Below are 25,000 nucleotides of genomic sequence, written 5' to 3' on the forward strand. Positions count from 1 at the left end.
ATTTACGCGTTGGGAAGTTTCCACAGCTGTTATAATACTGTTTGTGGTGATTTGTTGTTTCTGGCGGTACTAGCACCTCTTGTGTGTGTGTGTGTGTGTGTGTGTGTGTGTACAAGGTATTATGGAAGACCCAATAATTTTTCATCAATATCATATTACGTGGCCATTGTTCAGATCATTTCCACGTTACAAAGAGAGAGAGAGAGAGAGAGAGAGAGAGAGAGAGAGAGAGAGAGAGAGTGAGAGAGATTAAATAACTCTTTGAATCCTGATAATGTTTAGACTAAAGCTCTTGAGCCACGACAACAAAATGATCAGTTATCCTTAACCAACAAACAGACACTTTAACCACATACTAATGAGTCAACCAAAGAAAAAACCCACAATATTTCTCATCCCAGCAAATCACCAATGAGAGTAATTATTGAGGTAAATTATAAATACAATAATGCAATAGAAGATTATTTTTCGTTAATGAGATGTAATAATCTAATGACATGTGGTACTTCAGAGTTAAGAATTAAAAAGCTTTCAGTGTTGTTTTGACTGATTGGAGAGGTATTTACTTTGAACTTACTCAGTGTTCGTTGGTAATAAAATATGGCAGTTTTTGACAACTCTCTTCAGCAATATCTAGCAGTAATATCTTGTAGTATCTGGCAATAATGTATAGTGGTATCTAGCAACTTTCCCTAACACTATCTGGCAATAATGTATCGTGGTATCTGGCAACTTTCCCTAACACTATCTGGCAATAATATATCGTGGTATCTAGCAACTTTCTCTAACACTATCTGTCAATAATGTATCATGGAATCTGACAACTTTCTCTAACACTATCTGGCAATAATATATCGTGGTATCTGGCAACTTTCTCTAACACTATCTGTCAATAATGTATCATGGAATCTGACAACTTTCTCTAACACTATCTGGCAATAATATATCGTGGTATCTGGCAACTTTCTCTAACACTATCTGTCAATTATGTCTTGTAGTATCTGGCAATATCGTCATGTCTGGCAACTTTCTCAAACATTATCTGGCAATAATATATCGTGGTATCTAGCAACTTTCTCAAACACTATCTGGCAAAAATGTATCGTGGAATCTGGCAACTTTCTCTAACACTATCTGCCAATTATGTCTTGCAGTATCTGGCAATATCGTCGTATCTGGCAACTTTCTCTAAAACCATCTGGCAACTCCTACTACCATTAGCTGACAACTCCAGAAAAGAAATTATAAACAAACTTTCGACGATGAATTTTTAATGAAATGTATATATAATGTTAAGCTTAACCCGTTCCAGTACAATAGTTTAAGCCCTGTTTGCCTGCCAGACGTGTATGGTGTATTCTGGGACTAACTAGGGACTGATACTAAAGTTCACGCCAGGGCAAGAATTATCGTAAACACAGCTCAGATTATTACGTTACCTTGCGTTATCACAATTTGTTATAAGTTATCGTATGTTGGGGGCTAACTAATCTTGTTTTATTTTTGTCTTGTAGTCTGGTGTTGTATCGTATGTTTCAGTTTGTTTTTATTTTTTATGATATAACTTGAAGAAGAAGACAAAAGTAATACAACAACTACAACAATAATACAATAAAAGCTGTATTTCAACAACTTAAAGTGATACAACAACAACAAGAATGAGTACTACAAAAACAATAGCATTAGTAATACAATGTCAACAACAACAATAATACAACAACAACAACACTAAGTAATACGCAACAGATATCGGTGGAACACAATATACGTTTGAGTCATACAGATAAATGTGAAGGAATGCACCAGTGAATATCGGGATACGCAAACAAATATCACAAATACATTAATAAATATCGGATATACGTAAATATAAGTCCGATATCACCAACAAGTAGGAAATACACCAACGTATGCCGGAAATACTGCAAGAAATTTTTTTGGAAATTCACCATAAATGTTGGAAATATACTAATAAATGTTGGAAAGGCATCAATAAATTTTAGACATTTTGAGTTAACGTAGGAAATCTTAAAACACCGTGGGAATTAATAGGGTTAGCGTGGTAAAAATAATATGACCGTGGGAAATATTGATTTAACGTGGGAAAAACATAATCGCCGTGGGAAATATTGACTTAACGTGGGAAAAAAATAGAATGGCCGTGGGAAATATTGAGTTAGCGTGGGAAATTAGGAATCACCGTGGGAAATCAAGAGACTCTGAACTTGCTCACACATATCAACTAAAAGTTAGAGAAGGAGAGAGAACCAGGACGTCAGGCCAGGCAGAAGTAAGAGAGAGAGAGAGAGAGAGAGAGAGAGAGAGAGAGAGAGAGAGAGAGAGAGAGAGAGAGAAAAGATAAAGAGAGAGAATTAAAAAAAGTACTGAGAGACAGAGAAATTGAAAGAAAATAAAAGAAATAATGAGAGAGAGAGAGAGAGAGAGAGAGAGAGAGAGAGAGAGAGAGAGCACCCACACACAGACACACACACACGCTGGACAGAATACCCATAAACACATCTGCCAAGGCTTGATAGCTAAGAAAAATGGTCGCTGAGAACCGTTCAAGTCTGGCCAGGTTTATTTAAACACTCTTGGGGTTTACTATGGTGCGATAGACCTGTGATATTTTACTCGTAAACTTAACTCTCTCGCTCTCTCTCTCTCTCTCTCTCAACTCGTCTCCGTTCCTCATCGTTATCCTCTCATTCCTTCCTCTCCCATTGCCCCCCTCCCCCCCTCTCCTTCTCCTCCTCTCCTTTCCTCCATTCCGTCTTCCCTCCTCCTCTCCCTTCTCCTCCTCCTCTCCATTTGCCTCCCTCCTTTCCTCCCCTCTATTTCCTTCTCCTCTCCCCTCTCCCTTCCTCGTCTCATCCCCTTCCTCCTCTCCCCCTTGGTCCCCTCTCCTTCCCTCTCTCTTCCTCTCCTCGTCTCCCCTTTCATCCTCTCCTCCTTTCCCCTTTCCTCCCTCCCTTCCCTCATAACACACGTAAACATCAGGATTCACTTCACGCTGTGTTTCACCCTTTGACTACATTGCTGCTGTTCTCTGTTGAAGCTGTGTGCTGTGTTGTAGCTGTCTCCTGTTGTAGCTGTTGCTGTGTTGTAGCTGTCTCCTGTGTTGTAGCTGTGTGCTGTGTTGTGCTGTGTGCTTTGTTGTAGCTGTCTCCTGTTTTGTAGCTGTGTGCTGTGTTGTAGCTGTGTGCTGTGTTGTGTCTGTGTTGTGCTGTGTCCGTGTGATGTGTGCTGTGTTGTAGCTGTGTGCTGTGTTGTAGCTGTCTCCTGTAAGCTGTAGTAGCTGTGTGCTGTGTGTGTGCTGTGTGCTGTGTTGTGCTGTGTGCTGTGTTGTAGCTGTGCTGTGTGCTGTGTGCTGTGTTGTGCTGTGTAGTGTGATGTGTGCTGTGTTGTAGCTGTGTGTGTGTGCTGTGTGCTGTGTTGTGCTGTGTCTGTGTTGTGCTGTGTGCTGTGTTGTAGCTGTGTGCTGTGTGTAGCTGTGTGCTGTGTTGTGCTGTGTACCATTGTGTGTGTGCTGTGTTGTAGCTGTGTGCTGTGTTGTAGTTGTGTGCTGTGTTGTGCTGTGTGCTGTGTTGTAGCTGTGTGCTGTGTGTAGCTGTGTGCTGTGTTGTGCTGTGTACCGTATTATTGATGTGTGCTGTGTTGTAGCTGTGTGCTGTGTTGTGCTGTGTGCTGTGTTGTAGCTGTTGTGTGTTGTAGCTGTGTGCTGTGTTGTGCTGTGTGCTGTGTTGTGCTGTGTGCTGTGTTGTGTGTGCTGTGTTGTAGCTGTGTGCTGTGTGCTGTGTGCTGTGTTGTAGCTGTCTCCTGTGTTGTAGCTGTGTGCTGTGTTGTGCTGTGTGCTGTGTGTGTGCTGTGTGCTGTGTGTTGTAGCTGTGTGCTGTGTTGTGCTGTGTGCTAGCTGTGTGCTGTGTTGTAGCTGTGTGCTGTGTTGTAGCTGTGTGCTGTGTTGTAGCTGTGTGCTGTGTTGCTAGCTGTGTGCTGTGTTGTGCTGTGTGCTGTGTTGTAGCTGTGTGTGCTGTGTTGTAGCTGTGTGCTGTGTTGTGCTGTGTACCGTATTATTGATGTGCTGTGTTGTAGCTGTGTGTGTGTGCTGTGCTGTGTTGTAGCTGTGTGCTGTGTTGTGTGCTGTGTAGCTGTGTGCTGTGTTGTAGCTGTCTCCTGTGTTGTAGCTGTGTGCTGTGTGCTGTGTGCTGTAGCTGTCTCCTGTGTTGTAGCTGTGTGTTGTAGCTGTGTGCTGTGTTGTGCTGTGTGCTGTGTTGTAGCTGTGTGCTGTGCTATATCTATCTTCTGTGTTACTAATATTTATAGCGATGACACCAAATTTATTCTGAAAAATCTAAATTCATGATGCAGATAAAATTTTGCGGACGACTCGTGTGTGTGTGTGTGTGTGTGTGTGTGTGTGTGTGTGTGTGTGTGTGTGTGTGTGTGTGTGTGTGTGTGTGTGTGTGTGTGTGTGTGTGTGTGCTGGATCACAGACACAATCTTCTTTGTGTGTCGTCATGTCAGTCAGGCAGGATAAGTTGGGCCAATGAGACACGTCTATCACACCCGCCACACGACACAGATCCAAGTCTTGAAGTGAAAGGTTCCCTAACACGCCTTTGTGTGTGTGTGTGTGTGTGTGTGTGTGTGTGTGTCGTGAACATTGCTTTGATCTGTTGGTGGGGGAGATGGTGTGGTGGAGGAGAGATGTGGTGGTGGTGGTGAAGGAGGAGAGATGGTGTGGTAGTGAGTGGTACACACACACACACACACAGTTCAACACACACCATCCACTTACCAAAATTCCAGTCCTTTGGGAAATTTTTTTACGAGTAAAACAAAAGGTAAAAGCACGACCAAACACCATCTGTGCTTCAGCCGACCAATCAGCGGGCGTTGGTGGAGAACAAGCAGCCAATGGGAGAGCAGCAAAGGGAAAGCATTGGTGCCTTTAGGAAATGGAATCTATATAGTAGTATTCCATTAATGTGATTATGGATCTTTTGTCCTTTGTAACTTCCAGGTTTTTTTTTAATGTTTTTATTGTTTTTACTTTGTTTTAGGGTTTTATTCGGGTTTTTATTAAGTCAGGTGAAGTTCATTTGACAGAAAAAAAAAGATTTATATTTTTTTATTGTAACTCTTTTATATTCGTAGGACCTCCGTGTAGGATGTTTGGCAGGACTCCATCAATACCGTACAACTGACGACAACACCCCGGGCCAGGAATTCAGGCGGGGATCGAACTAAGGTCCTCATTAATCTAAGATGAACGTCAAGGCCACAATGCCACGGTTCTCCCTCCTGCTGGTCGATGTTGCGATACATATTTTACTGCTGTAAATGATCCTTCTTCTCCCTCCCTCTCTCCCTTTCTCCCTTCTTCCCTTACACTCTCCCTCCCACCATCACATTCTCCCTCACATTCTCCCTCTCTCCCTTGCCTCTCTCTCCTTCCATCACACCCTGGTTCCCTCACACCCTCCACTCCCTCCTTATACCCTCTCTCCTTCCCTCCCTCCCTCCCTTCCATCCCTCCCCTACCTTCCTCCCTCCCTCCCTCCTAACCCTCCTCCATCCTTCCCCTACCCTCCTTCCATCCTTCCCCTACCCTCCTTCCATCCTTCCCTCCCTCCGTCCCTCCCACACCGGCGGAGTGATACACGGTCGCCATCAACAAGAAGGACGATGACGGAGTTAGTGGTCCGCAACACCAAGTAGTTCCTCGTCTCTGCCACAGCAACACCAAAGTGCGGCATCAATCACCAACGCCAGAGTAGAGATTGATGGTGTGGTTGACGCCAGGGATACACACGTTGACGCCCGATTGATGGCTCCAGGGAACTCCATTACTTATCATTGATAGATACGAGTTTCACACACACACACACACACACACACACACACAATCTTAATCTAGTTATTTAGCAATTTTTTCTAGCCGTAGGATATATGATGGTGAAGGAAGGAAGGAAGGAATGAATGCAGGAAGGAAGGAGAGGGTTAAAGAGGTATGGAAGAAAAAGGGGAAAGGAAAGGAGGAAGGAGAGAGGTAAGGGTGTCGGGAAGAAAAGGAAGGAAAAAAAGTAGAAATGAAAGGGAAAGGGGGAAGGAGGGAGGGAAATTTTAAGGGTTCAGTTTAAAGGTTCAAAGTAAGTGTTAAATTGATGTTTAAGCCTAAGAGTATGCAAGAAATGTTAATAATGTGTCAGTGGCGAGGTAAATGATAAGGTAGAAAGGTAGAAAGAGGTAGAAAATAGTGGTTATCTACTTACCAAACACAGACAGGTAGAATGGATAGGTAGATGATAAGGTAGAAAAAGGTAGATATCCGCCAAAAACAGACAGGTAGATAATAATAAGGTAGAACTAGGTAGATAGTAATCAATCTACTCACCAAACACCGACAGGTAGAATTAGGTCGATACTCACCAAACACGGACAGGTAGACGGGGAAGGTGATGGGGTCAGTGGGGTGTGTGTTGACCTGACACTCGTAGCGGCCCGAGTCTCGAGGTTGGACTGAGTTAATCTTCAATATCCAGGATTGAGAGTTGGAGTCTGGCGAGTGTATTACCTCAAACCTGTCGTCAGCTGTGTAGGTGTACTGGGCCACTGTCAGGATGTGTAGGTCGGACACCCTGATCCACGACACCTGTGTGAGAAAGAGAGTGAGTGAGTGAGGGGATGGGAGAGTGAAAAGAGAAGAGGAAGGAGAGAGGGAGAGAGTACAAAATGCTGGTTGGGTGAGATATCTCTGACACACACACACACACACACACACACACACACACACACATATATTACGGTAGGATTATGAAACTAGAATTTTCGTGAAATCCCTTGAAATTCAGTCATTTTATGTATAGTTATAACTTTTTCAATCAAGATCTTCATCAATTGACTAAAATATTTAGGAATTTCACCAAGTTACTTAATATATTATCATCATTTTTACATGATCTTACCGAAACGCTTTAAAAAAATTGTTGAGTCTACCATATCATTTATTCCGTTCTTCCCTATACAAGTATACACGTACAGTCAGCCAAAGATGCACCGCCCCCACCCTGAATCTCGTGCTCGCAATTTTACCTGGCAATACTTGGTAAAGGAAGGCTGTATGTAACGGTGAAGGTGATTGGTGGATCTATTTTCGACTGTATCACTGTTAGGATAACTATTAAACAATTCAAAGTAGAATTATTATAATAATAAACTATTCATTGTTATTTAAGGTCATGAGAAGCTTCCAAATGTTTTTATATTTGGTTAAATATAGAGGAAATTATATTAATGAATTGGCAACTCAACAACAACGAGAAACGAGGACTGCCACAAGGTTCTCAGATCAAATTTCCTTCATTATTTAAGCAAATATAAGAGCATTTGGAAACTTCTTATGACCTTAAATAACAATGAATAGTTTATTATTATAATAATTCTAACTTTGAATTGTTTAATATTTATCCTAACAGAGATACAGCCGAAAATAGATCCACCAATCACAATCACCTTTACATACAGCCTTCCCTTTACCAAGTATTGCCAGGTAAAATTGCGAGCACGAGATTCAGGGTGGGGGCGGTGCATCTTTGGCTGATTGTACATGAAACACAAAGTTGTTGACATAATTGTGACTTGTCTCCCTCTAGTGAGTTTACCTACAGTCTGTATAACACATTTATACAATATTGAAGAGTATAAGGAGAATGTTATATAATATGTTTAGTACGTTGTTCTGGTGTTGGTAGTCCTGCCTGGTGGACGTCTTCGAAAGCATTTATTTGAAAAATATAACTAATCCTTTGTCACTTGTCAACGATATATGACGATTTTATATAATTGTGTTTTATCTCATTATGTGTTTTGTTTTTGTTTTATCTTAGTTAATAAACTGAGATAAACAAAATAAGAACAATATTATAATTTCTTAACAGTTGACGGACCCTTTGAGACACTGATGAGGAAAGAGTTGGAAGTTTGTTTCAGAGGTTCATGACGAGCGGTGAAGTGTGTTCCTTACAGTGATCTCATTCACACGGGATAATAGTCTTTATAATTGGCAGAGTAAAGGTCTCATATATGTATAGAATAATTTGTTGAAAAATAAAAGGAATTACACGGGGTTTTAGATCAACGAATCAGATATTTCGTAAATTCTAAGATAGAGATTCAGTGGAAGTCTTCCCATGAAGCTCCGACACTTGCTAGTAATCATTTTCTGTCACTTTGTTTGCCGCTGTTGTCGAGTTAACAAGTGCCACAGTGAAGGAATATAAGATCAGGAGGTAAGTGGTGGTCAACACGGGTTGTATTTGTTGAGGTTAATGTGTTAAATATGAGGATGTACAGTGAGGATCTAGCTGTTGTGGGCCGGAGCTGACTCGACCCATAATACAACATTTGTGAAACTGTAATCCCTCATTCCCGTTTTGTCAGCCGGCGGAGTGAGAGAAGTAATATTGTAAACTGGAATTTAAAAACAATTGCGCATCAAATATAAGTTATTTAGCTATTTGACACACGTGGATAGTTTGGAAGGGCACCTTGTATATTGTTAGCATTGAACCAAATAAACCCAACCTTACCTAACCAAATGGCTTTACCATAAATTTCCGCTAGGTGGGCCAGGTCAGGTTTGGTTGGGTCGTTTGTCGCCATTAATGGTTCATGGTTAAGACAACAAACATGACTAACTTCTCATAAAAATAATTTATTACGACCTGATGAAAATGTCCAAGTCTCTTTAAAATCGGGTCGAACACTACGAGACTAAATAATATCTAACAACAGAAAATGAACTGCTTAAACCTAATATAATCAAACCTAACTTATCCAAATTTAACTTCTAACTTATCTTAACCTAACTTTACAACAAAAAAGTGACTATTTAAACCTAACCTAACCTAACCCTTATTATTATAGTATACATATATTTTTTTTTTTGTGGGGGGGTGGGGTGGGTGGGGGGTGATCTTTTTGAACACATTTGTTGTAATACACAGATGCCTATGTAGTAGAAGAGAAATAGAAAATGTAGGACAATTAAATATATACTGTAGAGTTTCCCTTCAGAACTTTATGATCTTGCCATGAAAACTCCGTCAGGAAGGTTGAAGGTCTTTAGCAGTAATGATGACACACAACACAAGGCAATAAAACCATACTTAATGAGTTAACATATCTCATGATTTGGTTAGGGTTTGGGTGGCTTCTGTAGGTTCATGGTTATTATTTATTGGCCTCCCACATAATAAACATTTTTACTTTAAAAGAAACACATCCTTTACGAACGTGATTATAAGAGTAAAGTGGGATTGTAGGTTAATATTATTTTTTTTCCAGATTAGCTGAATGTTCACAGCTTCTCGAGGGACCGTAACACACCACAACACATCACACTTCAGGTATGTCTAAGTCAGTTTTATATATCAATTGTCATTGTTTTTGTACTTGTTGGTGAGTATTGCGTCTCCAGTAACTGAGTACATCACCGTTACCTCCAGTGTTGAAGAGCAGGATCACATTTGCTGTATAAAGTCTCTCTGAATATTTCCTTGGTCCAGTAATTTTCTAGATAGTGACGTGCATATATTATTAACTCTATCGGAACTTTAAATTCCTTTATGCCATTATTACATAATCTGTTAAGTTACATACTGTACCATAGCAGCATCATGCATCCTCTTGGAACTGCCATGATGCCCAGTGTTTCTTGCGATTACCAAAGATCAGGTCGAGAGTGCATCACAATATGCAAAAGTCATTTTTCTTTGCCTTTTCACAATTTGGGATTGAATCTGGATCCAATCAAATCTTGGTGAGCCTTCCCGGAACAAGGAGGGCGTCTCTTAGGGCCGATTTCACAGTCGCCTTTCATGACGCTGTTGGTAAGCATCGCAACCATACAAATCCATATTACCGGAACGGTTGGTAAGGAAACTTTGGTGAGGCCCGTGGTTCCCCAGTGGAGCCTACGAAGGATATCTTTTCTCGAATAATGCCACAAAGTGTACACCAACTGGTTTTGTACAGTATATCCTTTAGCAAAAGAGAAAAATAATTACATTACAGATAGATCACCAGAACATAATAATTTACGCCGGCCAAACTGCCTCTTTGGGTACCTAAAACAGAGTTAGTTTAAACTGTGCCGTGTACCTACAAGCCGTAATGGTCCTTCAGTTCTACGGGATTCATTTACATAAAGTGCGGCGTCGAGATGGCAAATATGATGCGTTTCTGCCCAGTCACTTTATGCATATTTTCTATATTGATTTATAGGAGAAAATATAACGATAAACTTATTTCTGCGACAGTATTATACGAGGTTATTAAAATGGTCATATAGTTTGTCTCCGTGACGTATGTTTACTGTTATATATGATTGAGTTTAGTGTAATGACAGACCGCCATGTCTTAATGAGCATTTACGTGACCAAGAAGAAGTAAATTGTATAAATGTATGTTTTAAAATAGTCATCCACTCGCCGATGTTTGGTTGAGGTCTAAGTATCATCCACTCGGGGGTGTGTGGCTGTGTTCCAGGTATCACCCACTCGGGGGTGTATGGCTGTGTTCCTGGTATCACCCACTCGGGGGTGTGGCTGTGTTCCAGGTATCACCCACTCGGGGGTGTATGGCTGTGTTCCTGGTATCACCCACTCGGGGGTGTGGCTGTGTTCCTGGTATCACCCACTCGGGGGTGTATGGCTGTGTTCCTGGTATCACCCACTCGGGGGTGTGGCTGTGTTCCTGGTATCATCCACTCGGGGGTGTGTGCTGTGTTCCTGGTATCATCCACTCGGGGTGTGTGGCTGTGTTCTGGCATCACCCACTCGGGGTGTGGCTGTGTTCCTGGTATCATCCACTCGGGGTGTGTGGCTGTGTTCCAGGTATCACCCACTCGGGGTGTGGCTGTGTTCCAGGTATCACCCACTCAGGGGGTGTGTGGCTGTGTTCTGGTATCATCCACTCGGGGTGTATGGCTGTGTTCCTGGTATCATCCACTCGGGGGTGCGTGGCTGTGTTCCAGGTATCACCCACTCGGGGTGTGTGGCTGTGTTCCTGGTATCACCCACTCGGGGTGTATGGCTGTGTTCAGGTAGGTATCACCCACTCAGGGGGTGTGGCTGTGTTCCTGGTATCATCCACTCCGGGGGTGTGTGGCTGTGTTCCAGGTATCACCCACTCGGGGGTGGCTGTGTTCAGGTATCACCCACTCGGGGAGTGGGCTGTGTGGTATCATCCACTGGGGGTGTATGGCTGTGTTCCTGGTATCATCCACTCGGGGTGTGGCTGTGTTCCTGGTATCATCCACTCGGGGGTGTGTGGCTGTGTTCCTGGTATCACCCACTCGGGGGTGTATGGCTGTGTTCCAGGTATCACCCACTCGGGGGGTGTGGCTGTGTTCCTGGTATCACCCACTCGGGGTGTGGCATGTTCCTGGTGTCACCCACTCAGGGGGTGTGGCTGTGTTCCTGGTATCATCACTCGGGGGTGTGTGGCTGTGTTCAGGTATCCCCACTCAGGGGGTGTGGCTGTGTTCCAGGTATCACCCACTCGGGGGTGTGGCTGTGTTCCTGGTATCACCCACTCAGGGGGTGTGGCTATGTTCAGGTATCACCCTCGGTAGGGTGTGTGGCTGTGTTCCTGGTATCATCCACTCGGGGTGTGTGGCTGTGTCCTGGTATCACCCACTCGGGGGGTGTGGCTGTGTTCTGGTATCATCCACTCGGGGTGTGTGGCTGTGTTCCAGGTATCACCCACTCAGGGGGTGTATGGCTGTGTTCAGGTATCACCCACTGGGGGGTGTGGCTGTGTTCCTGGTATCACCCACTCAGGGGGTGTGGCTGTGTTCCTGGTATCACCCACTCGGGGGTGTGGCTGTGTTCTGGTGCATCCACTCGGGGGTGTGTGGCTGTGTTCAGTATCACCCACTCGGGGGTGTGGCTGTGTTCTGATATCACCCCACTCAGGGGTGTGGCTGTGTTTCTGGTATCACCCACTCAGGGGGTGTGGCTGTGTTCCTGGTATCATCCACTCCGGGGGTGTGTGGCTGTGTTCCAGGTATCACCCACTCAGGGGGTGTGGCTGTGTTCCAGGTATCACCCACTCCGGGGGTGTGTGGCTGTGTTCCTGGTATCATCCACTCAGGGGTGTGTGGCTGTGTTCCTGGTCATCCACTCGAGGGGTGTGTGGCTGTGTTCCAGGTATCATCCACTCAGGGGGTGTGTGGCTGTGTTCCTGGTATCATCCACTCGGGGTGTATGGCTGTGTTCTGGTATCATCCACTCGGGGGTGTGTGCTGTGTTCCTGGTATCATCCTCGTGTAACTGTTCCTGTAGGGGGTGTGTGGCTGTGTTCCAGGTATCACCCACTCGGGTGTATGGCTGTGTTCTGGTATCACCCTCAGGGGGTGTATGGCTGTGTTCCTGGTATCACCCCACTCCAGGGGTGTGGCTGTGTTCTGGTATCACCCACTCGGGGTGTATGGCTGTGTTCCTGGTATCACCCCACTCGGGGGTGTGGCTGTGTTCCTGGTATCATCCACTGGGGGTGTGTGGCTGTGTTCCTGGTATCACCCACTCGGGGTGTATGGCTGTGTTCCTGGTATCATCCACTCGGGGGTGTGTGGCTGTGTTCAGGTATCACCCACTCAGGGGTGTGGTGTTCAGGTATACCCACTCGGGTGTGTGGCTGTGTTCCTGGTTATCATCCACTCAGGGGTGTGTATGGCTGTGTCCTGGTATCATCCACTCAGGGGGTGTGTGGCTGTGTTCCAGGTATCACCTGGGGTGTGTGCTGTGTTCATATCCCACTCGGGGTGTATGGCTGTGTTCCTGGTATCATCCACTCGGGGGTGTGTGGCTGTGTTCCTAGTATCACCCACTCGGGGTGTGGTGTGTTCTGTATCATCCACTCAGGGGGTGTGGCTGTGTTCCTGGTATCATCCACTGGGGGTGTATGGCTGTGTTCCTGGTATCATCCACTTGGGGGTGTGGCTGTGTTCTGGTATCACCCACTCGGGGTGTGGCTGTGTTCTGGTATCCCACTCGGGGGTGTGTGGCTGTGTTCCTGGTATCATCACTCGGGGGTGCACTGTGTTCCTGTATCATCCTGGGGGTGTGGCTGTGTTCCTGGTATCATCACTCGGGGGTGTGTGGCTGTGTTCCTGTGTCATCCACTCGGGGTGTATGGCTGTGTTCCTGGTATCATCCACTCCAGGGGTGTATGGCTGTGTTCCTGGTATCATCCACTCGGGGGTGTGTGGCTGTGTTCCAGGTATCACCCACTCGGGGGTGGCTGTGTTCCAGGTATCACCCCTCGGCTGTGTTCTGGTATCATCCACTCGGGGTGTATGGCTGTGTTCCTGGTATCATCCACTCGGGGGTGTGTGGCTGTGTTCCAGGTATCACCCACTCGGGGTGTGTGGCTGTGTTCCTGGTATCATCCACTCGGGGGTGTATGGCTGTGTTCCTGTATCATCCACTCGGGGGTGTGTGGCTGTGTTCCTGGTATCATCCCGGGGGTGTGTGGCTGTGTTCCTAGTCATCCCCACTCGGGGGTGTGGCTGTGTTCCTGGTATCATCCACTCGGGGGTGGGCTGTGTCTAGTATCATCCACTCGGTGTATGGCTGTGTTCTATATCATCCACTCGGGGGTGTGGCTGTGTTCTGGTATCACCCACTCGGGGGGTGTGGCTGTGTTCCTGGTATCATCCATCCCTGGTATCATCCACTCAGGGGGTGCATGGCTGTGTTCCTGGTATCATCCACTCGGGGGTGTGGCTGTGTTCCTGGTATCATCCACTCGGGGGTGTGTGGCTGTGTTCCTGGTATCATCCACTCGGGGGTGTATGGCTGTGTTCCTGGTATCATCCACTCGGGGGTGTATGGCTGGGTTTTAATACATAAAACAGCGTATTTTTTAAACTTTCTCTTTGGTGAGATCACACGGGATGTTTTAATACATAAAATTTCATAACTCAGACATTTGTTCTGTGTCGGCATGGCCTACAAGTTATCTTTAGAACTCATTTTAGGTTCCGGACGAGGCGGGCATGATATGGTAGTCTCAACAAACTGTTTAAAGCCATTGATTAAGATCGTGTAAAAATAATAACAATATTTCAGTAATTTCGTAAAATTACTCAATAATTTAGTCATATCTTGAAGTTCTCAAATGAAATAGTAATTACGTGATAGTGCTGAAATTTCCAGTGCGTTGTAGATATCAAAGTAATAATTATCTCTTAGAGTGTCCACATACTATTGATATATTCGTATGAACTGCTGGACATCAACGATTGACCACACACACCTGACTCACGAATATATAAATCACACACCTGACTCACGAATATATAAATCACACAACTGACTCACGAATATATAAATCACACACCTGACTCACGAATATATAAATCACACACCTGACTCAACAACAGATATATTTATCGTCTAATTCAGTAAGCTTGATGGTAGGTTAAATATTTATTGTTTTAACAGGTGAACGTTTCTGTGTTAAGTGCATCAACATAACGCATCACGGATTAAACGCTTGTGATATAGTGCAAGTGTTCAAATGAGAGTGTTTAGTTTATTGTTATTATTATTATTATTATTATTATTTATTTTTTTTTTATTATTATTTTTGTATTATTATTATTATTATTATTATTATTATTATTATTATTATTATTATTATTATTATTATTATTATTATTATTATTATTATTATTATTATTATTATTATTATTATTATTATTATTATTATTATTATTATTATTATTATTATTATTATTATTATTATTATTATTATTATTATTATTATTATTATTATTATTATTATTATTATTATACCAACAATAATGAAAACAACAACTTCAAAATATCACACAAACAAATACAGTCGACCTAAACTAACACATACAAAACGTAAACACTCACCTGAGCTAAACATTACCTGTAGCCATTGTGCCGTTTTTATCCTGGAATGATCTGAGTAAACACTAATTACAATTTACGAGGCAGCATCCACCCAACCTTTAGATAAGTGATGTCAGAGGCGTGAATTCCACTCATCACACAGCTAAAAGGGATAACTAATTACAACCTGTGGCTTACCTTTTGATATTAATTACTATGGAAAATGGTACCTCGTTCACCTGCAGTGTTCCCGATGACGCGGAAATAAAAAATATGACTTAATTTTTCGTCTTTTGGTGTTGAGTTAATGTAATTCCAGGTGGTAATTTCATATCCGAATTGATGATGTGAAAAAAAGTTTATAAAGATAGTGAGTTGATTGTGAATTGATTGTGAGTTGATTGGGTTGATTGTAAGTTGATTGGGTTGATTGTGATGGATTGTGAGTTGATTGTGTGGGATTGTGATGGATTGTAAGTTGATTGTGAGTTGATTGTGAGGTATTGTGTGTTGATTTTGAGGGATTGTGAGTTGATTGTGAGTTGATTGTGATAATTGTGAGGAGTTTTGAATGAAGTGTGAAAGATTGTGAGTTGATTGTGAATTGATTGTGTGGGATTGTAAGTTAATTGTCAGGGATTGTAATTTAATTGTGAGATATTAAGAGTTGATTGTGTAGGATTGTGAGTTGATTTTGAGGGACTGTGAGTTAATTGTGAGTGATTGATTTAATTGTGGGGAATTACAAGTTAATTGTGAATAATTTTGAGTGATTGTGAGAAATTAATAGTTGATTGTGAGATATTGTGAATTGATTGTGAGAGTTTGTGAGTTGATTGTAAGGGATTATGAGTAAATTGTGGGGAATTGTAAGTTGATTGTGAGTTGATTGTGATGGATTGTGAGTTAATTGTGAGGGATTGTGAGTTAATTGTGAGGAGTTACAAGTTGATTGTGAGAGATTGTGAGAACTTGTGAGTTAATTGTGAGGGATTGTGAGTTGATTGTGAGTAATTGTGAGTTAAATGTGAAGGATTGTGAGTTGATTATGATGATTGCGAGTTGATTGTAAGGCATTTTCACGGATAGGAAGTTTGAGTTGATTTTTAGGAATAATGTCCACTGGATAATTAAATGTTGGGACCTCTCTCTCTCTCTCTCTCTCTCTCTCTCTCTCTCTCTAAACAACAAACACTACTACCACTAACCACCATCACCATAACTACCAGCACCCTCATCATCAACCACCATCACCAACCAACCACAACTATTATCAAAATATTCGATGAAAATTGCTAATCTGAGTTGTTACAAAGGCGTCGTCTGACAGCTAATTAGCGAAGGTAATACTCGTATGTAAATATTCAACACAGCCAGAGAACCGTAATAAAACTACAGTAAGTGTGTGTGTGTGTGTGTGTGTGTGTGTGTGTGTGTGTGTGTGTGTGTGTGAGGGTTTATGCTGTAACGTGCTCTCTCTGTCTCTCTCTCTCTCTCTCTCTCTCTCTCTCTCTCTCTCTCTCTCTTTTATGTCAGGTTATAAACTCTTCTCCACTGGCTTTAAAAGAGACGTTGTTTATACTGTCTACCGTGTGTTGTTGCAAGTCATTTTTTACACGAAAGTTTGTAGTAATTTCCGTCTTTGTGTCAGAACTTAAATTTTTTGCTCCTGGTGAGAAAGATTTTGCTCCATGTTCTTTGTGTTTTGATACTTTTACCGTTGTTTTGAAATATACTTTGTAATATTTCTTTCGTTGTTATTATTGAACTGTTATTGTATGCAGAGTTATGGAATTTTGTAAATATATTGTGGTGTGTCAGTATTTTTATTTTTATTTTTACTTTTCGGCTAAAAAATATTCTTTTGTGTTGATTTTTTTTAAGTTTTGAAAATTACTTTGTAGTTATAATCTTAAACTTTTTCTGTTAGAGCTCAAAAAAATACTCTGTTCTTACTTTCCCTTTGCATTACTATTATCGATCTATTTTCCCTTAAGCGTTCTTGAAAAAATACTTTGTTCGTGTGTTCGTCCGTGTTATCGTTACTACGTATTTCCCGCGAAAACTTCATCTGACAACTAAATTCCAGGAGGAAGTCGGGCATCAGTTTCCATGGCAACATAAACACACATTTGGCGGGAGTTTTACGCGCCAAAGATAATAATTATTTACCTCTACGCGCCAGATAAAATACATAGTGATATTGATAAGTTATTGCGCACCAAAATACAATAAATGTATATCATTAAACAAAATTACCCTTAACATTAGTTCTTGTCAGAACTAAAGAAATAGTTCATCATCATTACACGTCAAAAGAAGATGAATTATTACCCATCCACACATTGGCTTACAGTATTTTACGACCGAAAATCGATGAACCAATATAAACAAAAATTAGGTCAAGCAATAAATCGTCAGTGAATGTAAATGAAGGGAGAGTTTACAGTGTGTAAATAAACCAGGCCAGAGTGCTGGGCGCCAGGAAAACATAGATTGTTCTCTGCTGTAAACATATTAATTTTGCAGCATATTACACAGCAGGTCGGTGGAAGGGGAAGAATGACCTAGCTGTTTGTGTGTGTGTGTGTGTGTGTAAATTGATATAAAATTGAGGTACAAAGGCAATTAAGTACTAGCAGGTGTTGTGAATAGTCGCACACTGGTAGAATAAGTATGTTAACTCTATGATGCTTATTGTACGCGCCAAAACAATCACTTAATAAAGCAAAAATACAAGAATTTAGCTGAAAAAAATCATTGTTATTCTTCACAAACAGATTAAAATCGGTTAAATCTTACAAACCATCCAACACACCAGGAGTAAATGACCACCCAGTTATCGATACCTAAACGATCAGCTGAAAAAATAAAAGAATTTGGCGCGAAAGAATAGTCGTGGCAATTTATAAACAGACCAGGCTAACTAGAAATCATTTTTCTCGTGGCCATAAACACTGAGGCGTCCTAGAGTATTCCATTACAACACTGAATAATTTAATACATATTAAATGTAATCGATTGTAATTACATGGGATCACACACACACACAGACAGACAGACAGACAGACAGACAGACAGACAGACAGACAGACACTCTGTTCCCAAAAACGTATAAGAAAAACATTAAACATGTGAACTGCACAGGTAGATTCAGATCACAGGTAATATAATCGACCACAGCATTACAGTTGTGTGATCGTATTTCACACACCTGCCTCGTAAACATTGTAATCCTGACACCTTCTATAAATATTTGATAACCTTTTCTGAGAATCTGTTACTACTTTGACCAGTGTATAACTTTTAAAGTACTCAATATAATATATGATCACAAGTAATATTTAATATAAGTTTTATCTTAGTTTACAAAGTTATCACATTATCCTTAAGACCCTTTTTACGGAAATTTACAACATTGATGGATATATAGTAGTTTACAAATATTTTTTTACAAATATTTGGTAAATCAGTTTTTTTTTCTGGTTTGGAAAAAATAGAATCAAATTGTATTATTAAATAAATTTTTACAGATATTTTCAGCGTTAACTTATAGAAATTATATTGATTTTTACAAACTTTTCTCTTGTTATTTGCACTAATGTTTAATCAATGTTTTTGTCTGTAAGGTACAAGAGTTACCCTTTAATCTTGTGGTCCATTTTCGATATTCGATGCCCATGAATATTTCAAGAGTTGCTTTACAAACTCTGGGAAGCACAGTAAGCTTGGCAATGAGAGGCATTCAGCGGCGGTCAGCAGTGCTCATCAGCTCAGAGGCAAAGGGAGATAGTTATAGTTAGTGAGAGGTGGTCATCGGCAGTCAGAGGCAGTCAGACGGAGACAGAAGCAGTAAGAGTCAGTAAGAGGTAATCAGAGTGGGCAAAGGCAGTCAAGGGTGGTCAGGCGGCAGTGAGAGTCAGCAGAAACAGTTAGAGGTAGCCAGGATGGTCAGAGGGAGACAGAGTCAGTTAGAGGCAGGTAGGGTGGTCAGAGGCAGTGAGAGGCACCATTTAGTGGCACCCTCAGACAGCAATAGTCACTCGAATAATCTAAGACTCGCTAATCCGTTTATTTATTACTATTGGTCGAGGTCCTTCAGCTGCCAGGGCTGTTAGACAACATTCACCAAGATACAATTTCACTCAACCTAACACAGAAAACGACCTGAGTATCTCGTGTACAAAAACACGTATTTATAGACTAACAGTAAACTCTACTTTTCTGCCATCTACAATAGTTACACCTTGATCTGCTGTTCCATTTTCTAACTTCGATATACGTAAATTTTTTAGTAAGGCCATAAAACATAAAATATTGAGAATTCTTGACTAATCTAATATATACTATACTGTATATGTTTATTGGCAGATATTCACACTAAAGTAAACCCTATATCCTGAGGTCCATTTTCTAAGTCTGTAAACATTACAAGTAGAAGACAGAACAAGGCAGGTAGTCAACTTTAATCATTGAAGTTTATGGTAAAACAAAATCCACATCGTAATGTTCAATTGTCGGGTTTCTGTGATTAACAACAGTTACTCCTTTGATCTTGAGTTACATTTTCAATTTTCGCCTCTCATGAATATATTTAAAGGTAGATAGAAACATTCGAAGCCAGACCAGCCACAGTAATATATCACCATCACTGTACTTTATGATCAATGTAAACCACACACTAATAACTCCATCCCAGTTCTCTATAATTTATTAAACTTACCCTTGAATTCTAAACTCCATTTTCGAAATCCAAAACTCTCATGAATATTTCCGTAGCTCCGTGAAACACTCCACCGGGGAGACTTAACAGGGGCTGGGAGTTAATAATTTGTGTGTTGGTAGATAAGTTACTGCTGGCTCGCTCACTGGCCATTAAGCTTGACGTGGTGGCGGTCATAATAATGCTCGCTGGCCCTGTGTGGAGACTTATGAGAGGTCGATGGTCATAACTCTCTCTCGGGGAATGTCATAATACCTCCTCTCTCCCACGCTTTACCTGCTCGCACCTGTAATTTTATGCTACTTACGTTACCTTTTGTTTACTCTGGTAATATGAATGTGTGTGTGTGTGTGTGTGTGTGTGAACGTTTTCTTTAATCATCTCGGGTTGACCAAGTGGCTTTTGTCCATCTCAACTTCTTTATGCCCTTTCAACACTATTTCAAGTTTCCACCCCTCTCTTATTTTATTACCGGCACTGCACTCAACCACTTTCATTAACCCCAACTGTAAAACTAGGTTCCCACTCTTAGCTGGATCAACTAGGATTCATATCAACGACCCTCAGTCACCTTACTGCAGTGTAAAAGTTAAATCTTCTACTTATACTTATCTATATCGTTAGGGGTTTATAAGCCAATGATCTGATACTTATAATTCACTTTAATTTACTTATATTTCTCAATCGCATTAGTTTATCTTAAAATCTATCCGCTAATTCTCTTACACTTATAATTAACCTCCACTTCAATATGTATTAGAGTCATGAATTCTATGAATAAATTACCATACCTTCAATGAATTAAGTGTTGCCAGTCATTTCCAGTTAGATGGTAAATTATTCTGTTTGTAACACTTCTTTTACATATCATTCCTGGGCCTTTAACCGAATCACATCCTGGCGTCTAACATTCGATCTCTTGTTAACTAATAAAATAATATTGACTGTATAATTGTCAACATCTACGGCATAATTTTATTGATAATGATATAATTAATTCTTGTTACTTAATTCTTCTGGTATTATTATCGTTATACTATCATCATCATATCATCATCATCGTCATCATCATCATCATCAGTAATCTTTATCCAACCGTTAATATAACCTCATCTCTGAATCCATTTTATAAATATTTGCTTATCAATTTTAATTTTATATCTTTCTTCTATCAATTAAGAAACACGTTATTCTACAACTATAATTCATACATAATTGATACTTTTTTTTCTGGATTTAATAGTCAACCAACGGGAACAAAATCACCCCAAAGTATATATGACTCGGTATAAACATATAATATTAATCCCATCATTAACTCAATATGATAAATCCTTTGTAACACGAGGTTAATCCCCTTAACGCCATTATACTTCACCTAAAGCATATTACCGCTGGTTTAATCCTAACTTCCATTAATAAATTCATGTTCTTGTATACATGTAGTTTTAATATTTAATTGGAATTAATAATAATAATAATAATAATAATAATAATAATAATAATAATAATAATAATAATTAATACGCCAATGGAAGAGTAAGTGAAACGTGGGTTGCATTCACCGTAGACTTTCAGACTCAAACGAAATTCCCCTCCTCGTCGGTTCGTTGGCTCTATCACTTAAACATCTCATTTTTTCAGTTGTTTTACTTCACTTTTATTATTATTTACACTCATTCTTTTATATTTTGGTGCATGTTTCATCCCGTACCCCTCATCCATCATCACTCATCTCTCATTCCGTACTCCTCATCCATCATCACTCATCTCTCATTCCGTACTCCTCATCCATCATCACTCATCACTCATCCATCACCCCCTCATCTTTTACCCCTCACCTCTCCTCCCTTAACTCTCACGTCTCTCTCACTCTCTTATTTCTTCGCTGTCTCTTCCTTTAATGTTTCTCTTCATTTAAGTGTTTCTTCCGTCTTTTATATAATCTCTCTCTCTCTCTCTCTCTCTCTCTCTCTCTCTCTCTCTCTCTCTCTCTTAATTTACTCACACTCACCGTCTTATTTCCTCTGTTGTGGACGATACAATGGAGGTAAGCAATGTCATCCTTCAGAGCCGTCACGTTCTGGGGAGGTGACGGGTCAAACATTGGCCCTGGGGAGTTAGGTTCCCATGGTAGGGGTCGCCTCTCTCCCCCAGGGTTGAGGGAAGGGTCTGGGGGGATCCGACTTTTCACTCCGTTCGAGTAGTAGCTGGCGGCTAGAAGTTTACCACACGCCGGAGTTCCTGTGACGAGGGAGACAAGAAGAGAAAGAAAATGGTTTAGTTGTATTTTGATAGGGGATACTTTTCTGTTATTTCTAATTTATTTGATGTAATTTTATATATATATTTTTTTTAGTATCTTAGATTATCCTATGTATTTTTTTTACATAATATTCATATAATTTTTTTTATATTCAAGTATTATAAAAAAACTTAGATAATATTATACCTTGTAGTAATATTTTAAATAAACTTTCTCTCTCTTTTCATGATAAAAAGTTAACTTAGGTTGTTAAGAATAGTTTTAGAAGAAAATTAGATTGAGTAATTATTAAAAACAAAATTATTAATTTGGGATATAACTTAAACCATCGTCCTCAAACTTTAATAAAATTGTGAAAATGCAGAAAAAAAAAATTCCGTCAACTTATTATTGTTGCAAGAATACAAAAAATAAATAAAACAAAATTAAAAAGAAATTTTGTTTGATAGACAACGTCTTCACCAGGTGTGTGTGTGTGTGTGTGTGTGTGTGTGTGTGTGTGTGTGTGTGTGTGTGCATAAAAGCTGTTCCTTATCTTTTATTTTACTTAACTTTTGTCTTTAATGTCTGAAGTATTTTGCCTCGCCTTTTTTAATTATCTTTACATAGCAATAAGAAATTGTAAGTTATTTTTCCATAAAGTAATTACAAGTTGTTTTCTGAATAAGATTTTTTTAAGTCGTATGAGTTCAATTGTTCTTTCCTTTAATCGTGAACTTCAATGTGGAGGAATATATTTTTATCAACGTCAGAATTTCTGTCCAAAAATACAAAAGACTCATAATATATTTTATTTCATCCGATAATTTACTCCAGGAGAAAAATAAATTATTGAAGATGATTGAATGGTTCATGATTTTTTTAATTATAGGAATTTGTATTTGAGAGAATATTAATAAATTTAATAGAAATACATTTATTATTAGAATCAAGAGAATAAATTTGTATATTTCTGAGTCACGAATAAATCTCTAAAGGTAATACTTGATATATTAAAAGTACAGGTGTGTGTGTGTGTGTGTGTGTGTGTGTGTGGGTGGTCAGTCACTAAAGAAATCACCTCGTGATTCAGTCAGTCAATCACTCAATAAGAAATTCAGTCTCTAAGTCAGTCAACCAACTATCTTTTCAGTCAATTAGTCTGTCAGTCAGTCAGCCAGTCAGTCAGTCAATCATTGAATCACTCGGTCAATAAGTCGCCTGTCGGTCAGACAGTCAGTCGGTCAGTCAGTCAGTCAGCCAATCAGTCAGTCAATCAGTCAATCGCTAGATTATTATTTCAGTCAACAAGTCAATCAGACAATCACTCACTCAGTCAATTAGTCAATTTGTCATTCTTTCAGTCAATCACTAAATGAGTCACTCAGTCAATTATTCAGTCAAGTCAGTCAAGTCAGTCAGTAAGTCAGTCAGGTTAGTCACTCACTGAACGCACTAACGCAGCCAAAAGCTCTACCATTTTTCGCTCGCTTTTCACCAATTCATCTGACATTCTTTTTTTAAACTTTTGTCAGCGTAATTAAAACCTTTTTTTTTACGTCAAATACTTACTGACACAACAACTGAAAGCTCTCCCAATGGTCGTTTTTATTCACCTGTATTTTGGTCGTTTTTATTCACCTGTATTTTGGTCGTTTTTATTTACCTGTATTTTGGTCGTTTTTATTCACCTGTATTTTGGTCGTTTTTATTCACCTGTATTTTGGTCGTTTTTATTTACCTGAATTTTGGTAGTTTTTATTCACCTGTATTTTAGTCGTTTTTATTCACCTGTATTTTATTGTTTGGGTCGTTTGTATTTGGTATCCATTAAATTATATTCTCTGTTTTAACTTCTAGAATATTTAGGTGTTTCTTTATTTGTTTCTTTTTTTTGTTTCTGTCTGTCTGTCTGTCATTCCATCTATCCATCTATCCATCTACCCATCCATCTATCCATCTATCCATCTACCCATCCATCTATCCATCTATCCATCTACCTGTTATTCAATATATCTCTCTATCTATGTGGCCTTTTTATGTATTTGTCTATTGATATTTTGTGTATATATTCTGTGCTTATATTCCTCACAAATTCGTATAATTTGTGCTTAGGATAACTTTTTGATCTGTCTGTCTGCCTGTCTGTCTGTTCGTCTGTACAGTTGTGTATCTGTCTGTCTGCCTGTCTGTCTGTTCGTCTGTACAGTTGTGTATCTGTCTGTCTGTTTGTCTGTCTGTTCTTTTATATATTGGAAACGTTCACTCGAATGACGGAAACGGATATTGTTTTTCTCTCTCTCTTTTGTCTTTCACACTTTCACATTCTCTCTCTCTCTCTCTCTCTCTCTCTCTCTCTCTCTCTCACTAACACACCAATTCACACCATTCTTTTCTTTCTCTCTCATCTATTTAGTTCCCTCTCACTCCCCTCTCATTAACACCTACACATTAATGTTCACTCCCACTCACTACCTCATTATACACTTCCAGAAATAAGAAAGTATTGTTGCAGTTACTCACAACACTTTTCTATATTTACTTTCATTATACACAGAAACTCGTGTTAATGTTATTGCCCTCTTACGCTATTGTTATTATTATTATTATTATTATTATTATTATTATTATTAGTAGTAGTAGTAGTAGTAGTAGTAGTAGTAGTAATAATATCAGTAGTAGTAGTAGTACTATTATTACAGTATATCCAAGTTGTAATATTGTTGCCTTACTCCATAGAAAACGATGGTTCTTACGTCTCTCTAAATTAAGAGGACAAACAATTCATTTCTCAGTAACACGAGACACCGTAACGTTAGCTATATATATTCTTAAAAGTGACTACTACTACTACTAACAACAACAACAACAACAACAACAACAACAACAACAACAACAACAACAACAATAATAACAACAATAATAATAATAATAATAATAATAATAATAATAATAATAACAATAATAATAACAATAATAATAACAATAATAATAATAATAATAATAATAATAATAATAATAATAATAATAATAATAGCGCAAGAGAGCAATAACATTAACATGAGTTTCTGTGTATTATGAAAGTTAATATAGGAAAGT

General features: G+C 39.9%; 1 protein-coding gene across 2 annotated transcripts in view; it reads right to left on the reverse strand.

Moving 5' to 3' along the window:
* Nucleotides 1-21,879, reverse strand: part of LOC121860718 (zwei Ig domain protein zig-8-like) — a 36,202-nt gene extending 14,323 nt beyond the window's left edge. For both annotated transcript variants that reach the window (XR_006087915.1, XM_042358030.1), the window contains exons 1-2: nt 21,671-21,879; nt 6,433-6,655 (exon numbers count right to left, since the gene is read on the reverse strand). Coding sequence is in view for 1 of the 2 variants with exons in the window: in XM_042358030.1 (XP_042213964.1) it covers nt 6,433-6,655; nt 21,671-21,763 (316 nt within the window). In the remaining variant the exon portion in view is untranslated. The remainder of the gene's footprint in view (nt 1-6,432; nt 6,656-21,670) is intronic.
* Between the last annotated feature and the right edge of the window lie 3,121 nt (nt 21,880-25,000).

The sequence above is a fragment of the Homarus americanus genome, unplaced genomic scaffold, assembly GCF_018991925.1.
Source record: "Homarus americanus isolate GMGI-L3 unplaced genomic scaffold, GMGI_Hamer_2.0 scaffold23617, whole genome shotgun sequence".
Lineage (NCBI taxonomy): Eukaryota > Metazoa > Arthropoda > Malacostraca > Decapoda > Nephropidae > Homarus > Homarus americanus.